The sequence below is a fragment of the Calonectris borealis genome, chromosome 13 (genome assembly GCF_964195595.1).
Source record: "Calonectris borealis chromosome 13, bCalBor7.hap1.2, whole genome shotgun sequence".
NCBI classification, from domain to species: domain Eukaryota; kingdom Metazoa; phylum Chordata; class Aves; order Procellariiformes; family Procellariidae; genus Calonectris; species Calonectris borealis.
Window position 1 is genome coordinate 12,340,465 of NC_134324.1, and position 11,347 is coordinate 12,351,811.

At 54.6% G+C, this 11,347-nt stretch overlaps 2 protein-coding genes across 3 annotated transcripts in view; one reads left to right on the forward strand and one right to left on the reverse strand.

Annotated features, from left to right (window-relative positions):
- The window catches only part of LOC142087719 (thymosin beta-15A homolog), a 463,475-nt gene that overhangs the window by 221,128 nt on the left and 231,000 nt on the right, over positions 1–11,347 (reverse strand). The window lies entirely within an intron of this gene.
- On the forward strand, positions 135–11,017 carry LOC142087715 (mitochondrial fission factor homolog B-like). Of its 2 annotated transcripts, none has more exons than XM_075162249.1 (7): positions 135–229; positions 3,518–3,745; positions 4,314–4,480; positions 5,281–5,369; positions 6,321–6,482; positions 10,226–10,304; positions 10,778–11,017. In XM_075162249.1, the coding sequence occupies exons 2-7, from the start codon at positions 3,550–3,552 to the stop codon at positions 10,907–10,909; spliced, it is 825 nt and encodes a 274-aa protein (XP_075018350.1). In that variant the 5' UTR covers positions 135–229; positions 3,518–3,549; the 3' UTR covers positions 10,910–11,017. The 2 variants fall into 2 exon arrangements, with proteins under 2 accessions (XP_075018350.1, XP_075018351.1); XM_075162250.1 differs by having other exon boundaries at positions 215–233.

The window sequence follows — 11,347 nt, forward strand, 5'->3', positions numbered from 1 at the left end:
GGCTGGGCTGGGCTATGCCCGCTGCCCCTGGGGAGGCGCCGCACTGATGAGTCGCAGCTCTTAATTACACCGGCTGCGGCTTTAAGCGCGGCGGGCGGGCTGCCGGGAGGGCGGGCTGCCGGGAGGGCGGGCTGCCGGGAGGGCGGGCTGCCCCCGCCCCCGCCCCGGCTGGCAGCGGGCGCAGCTGTTTACGGCTCCGACAGTCGCCTTGGACTGCAAAAAAAAAAAAGTAAGTGCCCCCCCACTCCTTCCCTTGCAAGCCGCAAAGCCGGTGGGTGCTGGAGCCGGGTGCCGGAGCCGGGCAGCCCCAGCCCCGGAGGGGGAGCGCGTCCGGCAGCGAGAGGCGCTGGGGCGTCCCCGGGGGGCGCGGGGCGGGATGCCTCCCCGGGGAGAGCATGGGAGCCCTCCGTGCCCTGGAGCCGCCCCCCAGCCCCGCTCTCGTCCCGCCTCCCACCCCACGGGTGGCCGGCTCCTCTCACGCGTGTCTCGTGGCCTGAGTTTCTCAGCCCCCCCCCGCGGCAATCAGAGCCGGGGCGCTGTGTCTGGGATCCCCGGGACCCTTTGCCCCTCAGTGCATCCCTGAGCTGAGGCCGCGGGACGTGGGGGGCAGAGGGGTCACCCCGGCTCTGCGTGGCCGGCTGCGCTCTGCGGCTTGGCTGTGGCCAAGGACCTGAGCCGGGTGGCAAAACCCGTTCCCCTCTCCGTTCACCCCTCTCTGCCGTGACAAGGTACAGCCCCAGGCCGAAGGGGCAGAGCTGTGAGCGAGGTCAGCTCCTTTAGCACGGGGCTGCTCACCCCAGCACCCCATCCTGAGAGGTGAAGGTGGGGGTGCTGAACCAGGCTGGTACCCCCGCTTGCCTTGTGTGGAACATCCTGGGCTGCGGAAGGTCGGAGAGAGGGGGTTCCCTCCCCAGGGCAGGTTTTCCCGGCTTGCAGGACTTAAACCTAGTGACAGGCTTAGTGAGCCGGAAATTCCCTGTCGCTGCGTATACAAGGAGAAGTGCCAAAGCAGAGGCTGAGAAGCAGTCGTCTTCCGCCTGGCGAGGGGGGGTTGCTTGGCAATAGCTAGAAAAAGCCCTAAAGAAAGTTAAAGGAGGAAATCCAGCCACTTAAGCATTTTGTTCTTATGGGTTTTGACAGCTGATTTTTTTTTTCTTTTCTTAATAGCTTAGTCTCTCAGAGCCTGCTTCTCACTCCTCTCCCATCCCTCTGCTCTTTGGGAGCTGCAGCAGTTTCACAGGTGGTTAGAAAATGAACTGATCTGCCCTCTCCAGATTTATTGTTATTAATGGTTTCCCAGAGAGCAGGCTGAAAAAGCAACACAGGGTGTTTGCTCCTCTAAAGTACCAAAAATGTGAAGGAGAAACCCGGTGGTTGTGGACCATGGGGCTGGGTGTCTGATGCAGGTTTCTCCTGTGGGACCATCCCAGGACTTATGGGACCGTCCCAGGACTTATTGCCCCGTGCCCGAGTGGGGGGTTCCTGCAAAAATCCACTTTCTTCGAGGTTTTGGGGAGAAGCTGGGTGTGTGTGTGTGTTGTAACACCCATGGGTTGGTGTCACCCATGCCAGTGCTGGATCTGGGCAGGGTGGTGGAGAAGGTGTGGGGCAGCCAGGGGTTGCTGTGCCCCTGCACACTGCATCTCCGGCAGCGCCTCTGGGGCAGACCCGGTTGCAGAGACAGGGATCTCATCTCTATGTGGCTGGAAGCAGGAAATTGCCACAGCTGATGCTGGGCAAATTTCTGTCTCTTTTTAATGTTTTAAGGTTTTTAATGACAGAGGAGGAGAGAGCAGCGCGAGGCAGGTGATCACTGGAAGTGCTGGTTATTGCAGATGCGGAGCTGGTTCTGCCGCCCTCGTGTACCTGGAGTTACAGGGCCCGGCTGCTGCAGGGGACGGGATGGGTGGCTTTGGGCTTTGGGAGGCAGTGCTGCTCCCCAGGGATTTCCCTCTGCTCCTCTGCCTTGGGTGATATCCCAGGGGGTGGCAGGTGGCTGGAGCAGGCAAGAGGGCCCACAGCGCCCTGAGAAGCAGCAGCGAGGGGGGTGGTGGGCAGCCCTGGCTGCTGCTGGATGGGAGCAGCCTGGTAAGCTGGAAATGCAGTGTCAGAGACCCGGCTGCTAAATATAGTCCCCGGGCGTGATCAAAGAAGGCAGGGCCTCTGCACACTCCCGCTTGCTTGCCTCCTCCCGTTTCCCCCCCTTGAGCTTTGAGGAGGAAAACCTCTCCTTCCTCTGGCTGTTTGGGCTGTGCTGGAGCAGGCAGCCACTCTTACGGTGGAGATTTTGACCTAGAAGCAAAGGGGGACCTTTTTGGGCATGGTGAGCTCAAAGGGCGGCAGCAAGGAGGGTGCAGGGGCCTGTGCATGCATGTGGCACGTCTGGGATGCCAGGGCAGCACTGGGGTCCGGCTGGGGTCTGCCAGCCTCAGCAGCCCTCGCTTCTTGGGGTTTTCTCTTCGGCTGCAGCTTTTTGAGAAAGAATAAAGAGTGCAATTGCTGGGAGCCAGGAAGGTGGTTTTCGGGGCTCCTCTCCCAAAAATGTATGTTGATTGCCCTCTGCTCGCATCGCTTAGTGAAAGCATTGGGACTCAAGGGCACTTCTCAAAGCCCTGGGACTTGGCAAAGGGGAAACTGAGGCACGGGGTAGTTGTGCATCCTGAGCAGCTGCAAAGCCCCGGATAGTGTCCGTGTCCCATGTCCTGCTCCTGCTGTCGGCTGCCCCCAGGAGCAGTGAGAGCTGGAGACTGTGTGCCTCCTCAGTGCTGATCCCCTCCTGGGAGAGAGCCGAACCAGCGCTGGCCTGTGGGAGCTGACATGTGCTTCTCCTTCCCCTGTGGGAGGATGGTTCAGCATCTGGCAGCCCTGCTCAGGGCAAAGTCCGTCTTGTTCAGCTTGGTGTTGGCCACCCGAGGAGACGGGTGCTGGATTGGGTGGGGAGTGGGGTATGGCCCTGGGGGATACTGCAGCGAAAGTGTGTGCAGAGAAAGAGTTTAGTGCTCAGTTTTTCCTGTGGTAACCTGGAATCTTATCACTAAAATGTGTGTTTTGTTTTTAGAAAACCTCATTTTTCCTTGAACGTGTATGAACACAAAACTGTGTTCCCAGCCTTCCAAAAAACTTTACTTCTGGATGGAAAATAATTTTTTTTTTCACTAGTTTTTAGGGTATACTGAACTGCTCTTCTCCCACGGGTGAACTATTGCCCTTTCCTTACTATCAAATGAGGCAATAGATGCTAAGCTCATCCTTTGCTCCCAGGACACATAGGAGTTTTTTTCCTTTCTCACCCTGCCAGGCAGCAGTTCCCACCTGCAGCAGCCCCGCTCCCTTGTCCCTGCCAGCTGGGCTCCCAGACACCCCGTTCTCTGGGACAACTCCGTCAGTGTCTGTCTTTTGGGTTGTTTCTGCCTGTATTTTAGCTGTCTTACAGCACGTGTGTTGTCCCTGTGCAGGTGTCAGTTTGGAAGAGCTACCACTTTTGCTCAGCTTTCTTTTTCTCTGTGTGAAACCCCAGGGTGCTCAAGCAATCTGAGGAAATCAAAAAAGATGTGGCCGTTTTGGGGACTGGACCTGAACCGAGTCCGCTGTGACCTGCTCTTCACAGAAGCCATCAATCAAAGGATGCAGGTTCCCAACAGGCTGAAAGTAGCAGATAGCTTCAGCCCTGTGGACGAGGAGCCAGTGACAGAGGATGTCCCTCCTTCCTTTCGGATGCACATCCCTGATAGGATTTCTCTTGCAGGTAATGTCCTGGATTGTCTTTTGGGGTGGCTGAAGGTTGGTGGGGCTCTACAACATCCTAGGGAGTAGGATCCCTTTATAAAGTCCCCAGCGGTTTGCTTTGTAAGAGGAGAGGACAGGGGCAGATATTGTAGTCAGCTTTCTTCTGGAAGTGAGGACAGGGTGGTGGAGAGATGCTTGGGGAGAGGTGGGCAAAGGTGACCAACAGAAGGCAGGAGGGGCCTTAGTTCCAAAAGATGAGGGGCAAAATGTGGAGGCATCTCCCTCCACATCTCTTACAGTTCCCTCGTGGCCTTTGGTAGGCTCCCTGCTTTGGGATGCAGATACATATGGCCCTGTTTCTTTGATAAACAGCTCCCAAACCTCAGTTTCCTGGAGCAGCGTGTCCAATTGCTTTCCAGTCCATGCTCCTCTGGGCTGTCCTGCCGTTCGCACCTGCGGGACATGGTTTCTGATGTACGTCTAGTAACACTAGACACAGGGTTGGCTCTCCTACATGGAGATCTCTCTTCTCTCCTGTCCTGAGGGCATTCAGGTTGGTTTAATTCTTCCCTCTCTCCTCTCTGTAGAAATATCAGATGCCAGTTTGAGGCCCATCCTGCTGAACCAGCAAAGGAAGGTCCCCTCTGTCATGGTGCACATGTCCCCGGACTCCTCTGCGCAGCCCACCTGCCTCAGGGAGCTCCCTTTTCTGCACATAGCCAGCAGATCAAGCTCCCAGAAACGCAAACGATCGGTACTGTATTGAGAGCGGACGGGGTTGCCTGTGGTGGGAAGGGGGAGCAATCCCAGTGTTGGGTTTCTCCAGAGGTCTGTTATCAGCCCAAGCCAGAATTCATCTTCCAGAGTGCTACCTCCTCCTAGGAGGCCCTAGGAGTCCTAGGAGCAAGGGTGTAGGGGTGGTAGTATCTCTTTTTGTCCCATAACCAGTACATACCTGTGTGCTGGGACATCGATTCAGCCAGATCTCCTACCGCATTTTGTGAGCAGGAGATAGGCTGAGGTAGGTGAGTCCCCCCGCAACCTCCTTCTGCTACTTTTGAAGTCCCTTTTCAACCACTGTTTCTCCTGGATGAAGTACGAGATGGAGCTGTTTCATCATTGCAGCGTAGAGGGTTCTGGTGTCAGAGCTGATAGCAGATTTTGACCTTGTGTGAAACTAATTCAAAGAGAGGCCCCTGACATGGGCAGGCAAAGGCTTGGTTTGGCTGCTGGAGCTGCTGCTCTGCCTTCTCAAGTGCTTTCACCTCCCTGAGATTAAAGAGCCATTCCCGGATGCATTAGGTTGAGGATTTTTGATCTGAATAGAGATCAGATCAGCAGGCTCCTTGCTGATGATCCTCACCCTGCTCTGAGCATGTCACCCCACCCGCTCCAGCATCAGCTCACCAGGTTTGGGGCTCATGTAATGCTCCCACCACCGAGTGCTTTCCCCGTGCTGACGGGCTCCTGGCGCTGCAGACCACGCAGGGCACAGGGCTGGGCTCACCCCGTGCAGGGTCTCTGCGCTCACATGGTTGTGTTTGATGCCAACAGGGCCATCACAGCAGCAGGTCGCGGCGGGAGAGGACTCCAAGTGACTGTGCCCAGCTGGCCTTGCACAGCCCGGGCCAGCACCATGAGCGGTGAGCACGAACCCAGAGCCGTCTGGGGTGGGTGGGGATCAGCATCTCCAGTTGTCTGTGCTGCTTTGATGCTCTCTGGTGTCAGTGCCCCGAGGTGGGGGGTATCCAGATCGGGGCAAGACAGTGCCTGGCAAGTCCTACTCTTGCACAAGAGGAACATGGCTTCTGGCGTCAGAGAGGTTTGTGCCAGGCAGCATTGAAGGCAGCTGCGTTCGTCCCCAGGGCGATGAGCTCTGTGCTGAGACACAGCGGGAGAGCACGTCCCCTCTCACAGCAGGCTGGGAGCGCTGTCGATCTTTGCCTGGCCGCTGGGCCAAGAGGACCTTGTTGCCCACTCTCTGGCTTGTCCCGGTCTCTCTGGCTCTGCCCATCTTCCTCTCAGCATGGCAGAGTGCTGGGGGCTACGGGCAGGTGATCACTGGCAAACGAAGCACCAGGCTTAAACGGGTTTCTACAAGAGTTATTGAAACTTGCGGTGCCTTGCAGACAGGGTGGGCTAAGAGCACAATTGTGTTTCAGCTCTTTGAGTGTAGCTTGTGAGCAGTAGCATGGTGATAGTGATCCTCTCCTCATGGCCTTGGGCTCTGGAGTCTCTCCAATGGAGAAATTGTCTCTAACTTAATCCCAGAGCAGAGCCACCTTTCCCCGTCGAAGTCCAGGTTGTCCTGGGCGGCAGGAGAGCTGCCTTCTGCAACCCCTGTGAGAGCAGCTGGTGAAGGTCTGGTTATCACACAGCCATGGTTGGCTCCGGAGGAGTCAGGCGACTGCCTCTGAGCCTGGGGGCTGCTGGAGGGGGTTCTCCCACCTGGTGACGTGGGGGTCTGGGTGCTGATGGCATTGCCCAGAGATGCTTGGAGCTGCTGAAGAGATGAAGGGCACTGCCAAACGCCAGGCTGTGCCCATGCTGTACGAGGCCAGGAAATAACAGGCATGATTCTGTGTGCACCCCAGGCCGGATGCGTGCCCCCTGCCCGCGCGCAGTGCCCCGCTCCCCCTCCTCGCGGAGACAGGCAGGATCTACTCCATGCAGAACATCTTCCAGACCATGTACCTCCTGGGCCAGGTGCTCTTCCACCGTGTCCAGGACTCTCTGCAAGACCCAGTGCCATCCAGGTGAATTCGGCTCGTCTTGAGCCACCTCCCTGTCACTCTGCAAAGACTTGCCTTTGCCTCGCTAAGGCATGAGCCAGGCACGAGCTCTGTGAACGGCAGGCTGCACGGCGCAGGAGCAGGATGGTCCTGCATGGCTGCCCCAGACTCTCCTCCTCGCCTCTCCTGTCTGCCAGCTCTGGGTGCCGGGCCCAGGAGCGCCTGGTGCAGCCAGCCTGGGTGCACCTTGCTAACCCAGCCCAGCTTGTGTCTCCTGCTTAGCTTAACACTGGTCCCCCGGGCATCCCGAGGGATCGAACGCCGCCTGTGACATTGCTGGGATTTCAGCTGCTCTTCACTGCTAAGCAAGCGCTAGTTTTTCTGCATGCCTTGATAGCTTGATGGAGAGAAATGTGTGAAGGGAATCAAAATCCAGAACAGATGGCCTGACCCAAGCCCTGTCCCCGAGACACCCTCTCCTGCAGGCTCCCAGCACCCTTGGCTGTATCTTGGTCACTCTTAATTAACCTTTTCTATGAACTGGCTGCACCAAGTTACTCATCCCGTAGCCGATGCCCCTGGCCAGGGTGCAGTATGCCTGCGCGCTCACTGGGGCAGTTATGCAACGACCTCAGTATCTCCGGATGTGCTGGAGCAACCATCTCCACCACACTCTGATCCATGCAAGTGCAGTAAATTTAACATGTTCAAAGACATCATTGCAGCCTTAAGGTGTCCCCACTGCTCTAAGGCTGCTGAGCACCCGGAGGAACGTCTGAATACTTCTAATTCTCCTTGAGCAAAGCCTCCAGGCAGAAAGGGAGGAGAGTGAGCATCCATCATCGGTGCCATCAGTGACACATCCTGCCTTCCCTCCCCAGCTGGCGCAGAGGTGCAGGCAGCAGAGCTGGCTTCTGCCTGCGGACAATGCAAAGTGATGTCCCTGCTTTTAACCACAGTAGGCTGACTGTCTTCAAATTTCACTTGTTTTTAAACAAAGTCTGGGCATGCCAACAGATCTGGTTAGTGGCTATGTAAGACCTTCTTCCTCCTCCCATCAGCAGTAGAGGAGGTTTAGGCCATGGTACCATGAGAGGTGGTAGCTTATGGAGCTGCTGTAAGGCAGTGGGGTGAGTCTCTGTCGCAAATGAGTGTTTTAGAGGCCACTTAAAGAATCACCGTCAAAGGTATTAGCAGAAAGTGATTTTAATAGTAATTTATAAAAGCGTGACTTAACAGAGTTTTATGGCAAAGTTCACTCTACTACTCACTACGTGGATGAAACATATAAAGGAAAATTGTGTTATAATTGAGCTAGAATGAGACTGAGGACAAAAAGGGTAAAGGACACCTGAGTCACGAGGTTCAGAGTAGACCCGGCTGGATCTACCCTCAGACCCAGACTTGGTCAACGGTTTATGTCTAAGAGATGATAAGTATCTAGCAGCAGTCTAAGGTTCATTCACAGTTTTAAGGTGGATCACAAGATTTTAGCAGCACTTAGTCATTAACTAATTTAACATTTACAAAGTAAGTTAGTAGAGTCTACTACAATCATGACAAGATTATGCTTATTCTTAGTTCACACACACACACACAGAGAAATATATATAAATGTACCTATTAAAAATTCCCCTTGAGTTCAGTGAAGAAATATTCACGTCAAATGTCTTGGCATTTCTCGACGGGTGAGGGTTGAGCCTCGAGGAGTGACGGGTTTCAGCCCAGGTCCCGTGGCAGTTGGCGACAGTCCTCCGAATGTCGCAAACTTGGGAGCTCGCAAGCTCCGAGAGGCGTCCCACTCAGGGGGAGATGCTGGGCGCAGCCGCTGCAGTCCAGGAGAGCTCAAAGGGCCTCACTTAGGACCACCTTTATAGGTTCACAAGATGGTTGGCTTTAGTCATCCGTATATTTCCGTCCTGGCCACAGTCCCAGGTGGTAGCCACTAAAAAATTCTCAAGGTTTCAGTGTTGTTCCACTTGAGCTACGACTCAGATAAGGGTATCAGGGGATGACACCTAGGCCAGGCAGTAGGAGTACGTTCCCAGCCTCAGCTATGCAGAGTTTCTGATACGGTCAAGGAGCGCTTAACCACCAGACTCAGTACACCAAGGCCAAGGTTTTACGGGAATTTCTGAGGTCAAGAAGTGGCCCAGGAGAAGGGCCGGGGGGTGGGGGTGGGGAATGCACCACCACAGTCCATGGCCTCTCCCCGGGTCTCAATCTCTCTTTGAAACCAGCCGTCTTGAAACACCTCTTCTTGGTATTTGCATCACTTCAGATGCACGTGGGTATATCTCTTCGATACAACAACTTTGTAACCCTACGCAACAATAAAAATAAAAAAATGACTGAGCTGACTTGTTTGTCCTGAAATTTTAATACAGAAAAGTCTGGTCTCAGATAGAGACTGGAATATTTGCCTGACAGTGACCTCTTGAAGGGTATGAGTCATCGGAGGGTAATTTCTAGTCTCGAAAGGGTGTTCACCTGTATCAACTGGGATTTTTCAGACAAAAGCTGCAGGATGTGTCCCTATTTAATGGCTCTGTGCTGGGGGAAATTGGATTTTCTTTCTATTGTGACTTTCATTTTACACTGCAGCTACATTACGTGGAGGTATTATCTCACAAACATATTTTCAGACAGAGATTCACTGAATCTCCACATGCAGTTCTGGCTTGTCTTCAGCGAGATCAACATCATGTTGCAAACAGGAATAAATATCCTCCCCTCCCCAAGGTCTCCGAAGGAGCGGTGTTAGATGCTCGGTATCAGCAAGTGCCCACGCGAGTTATTGGTGTGCATAGGGGAGTTTTGATTATAGAAGAACTGATGTAGGGCTAGTCTATGATGATAGGAACAACAGACCGAACATGGCAGTTTTGATTTTTCTCACTGTGGATCTACTTTATTTTGTGGCGCAGTGCTGTGGGCCCTGCGGCAAGGCTGTGTCTCCAGGGGATGCCCTGGAGATCCGTGGTCTGTGTTGCCTCTGCCAGTGCAGCAGCTAATCCCAGCGGTGGCCCCTTTGTTTCCAGGGACGGAAGAAAGTGGTGCATGCTTGGGTTGCTTGTTTATGTTTCAAGTTCCAGGTAAAATTTGCTATAAGAGCAAAGAGGATACTTTTTTTGTTGGGGGGGAGGTGGGGGGCGGGGAGAGTGAGCTTGTGCTATCTGGAGATACTGGAGAGGAACAAATCCTTGTCTCGGCAAACACAGGACCCTTTTCTGCTGGCTGATGCACTTGCTCAGATAGTTCCCCCCAGTTGATGGCTGCTTCCCACCAGCGGGATCCTCACCTGCTGAGGTAAATGAGATCATCCCTCCATTTCGGCATTAGCCCTGTGATACGTATTTACCTGACTGGCTCTAAAGATGATTTATCCAACCCTCAATGAAGTCCTCTGACTATAGAGAATGGATGCTCGGTAAATACCATGTTTTCTCTCTGTTGGACCTCTAAAGAAATACAAGCATGCATTTTCCCTGTTGTCTGCCATGGCATGAGCTCTATGTTTTGTTGTGATCATTATGGGGTGCGTGGTGGAGGGCTATAAATATGCGTGATGGGGGTTAAGAAGTGATGAGTAGATGCTGTGCACGTGCTGTTTCCTTTCTCCTGATGCTGCACCCAGACAGCACATCCTGGGCACGCACACGCGACCTGCATGGCTCGGCTCCCCGTGGCTGTGCTGCATGTGCGAGAAGGCAATTGCACCTCTCAAGCAGTGTTTGTCCGTCTGCATCTCTGTTTTTCTTCCCCAGTTCCCAGGAGGCTGGCCCAGCCCCGGAGAATGCCTTGGAGGAGGTCGGAGTGGCTGAGATGGCAGCAATGAGAAAGCAGGTGAGATGGGGGTGAAGGGCTGCAAATGTTTTCTGGGTAAGCCATAGGAGTGTGGGAAAGGGGGCTCCAGGGGTCTGTTGCTCAGTCCTGATGGGCTGGTGTTGCCAAGCTAGTCTCAGCTGATGCTGCTAATGGAGAAGCACGGGAGGACTTACGTGTATGTTGACTCATCAAGCTCCTACCCTGAGGGGCTGTAGGGCTACAGGAGGCAGCCAGACCCCTCCATCTGCTGGCAGTAAAGAGCTCAGATGCTCTTCTGATGGGACGGACCTCTTCCTGAAGCATCTGCTCAGGAGCTGAGGCACTGCTGCTAATTCTCCCACACAAAGATAGCTGCTGCTCTAGAAAAGGAGGACCTGAAGGAGATGGCAGCTCCCATCCCTCTACCTCTTGCTGTCCCACACCTCTGGGGTGTAGCCAGTGTCCTGCACTTTGCTGCAGGGTTGACAGCGGCCCCACTGCTTCCCTTGCAGCTGACGAGGATCTCGGGGAGGCTCCGCGTGCTGGAGGAGCAGTGCAACACCTGGCGTCAGAAGGAGGCCCTGGTCTACTCCGTGCTGATCTCCGCCTGCCTCATCAACACGTGGCTCTGGCTGAGGAGATAATTTCCCACGCCCCGACCTCCCTGCCCTACCCTGGCAGGGTGGGTAAGGGCAGGGAGAGAATCCTTGCTCACGTACTTGCAAACAGTAAAACTATGTGTTTCTTCTTAACTTGACCTGCTTTTTGCACTGTAGGCCCTTGAGGATCTGTGTCCTTTAGGCCCTGATTACCATGAAGGTGCCATCCCTCTCCCATGCTCTAGTAGGTAGGTGAGGGAAATGATGAAGCTGGACCTCATGCCACAGGAGCTGGAGATGGGTGTCGGGGAGGGGTGGGGTACAAGGAGTATGGCCCAACAGGTGTAGTCCCAGGGCTGGGCTGTGGCTGCAAATGCTCTGTGTACCCTAGAAACCACCTTGTATGTTTGATGGTGTCAGTGCTTGTGTGGGAAGCTGCTGTGAAGAGCCCAGGTCTCATAAGAAATTGGTGGCTGATTCAGG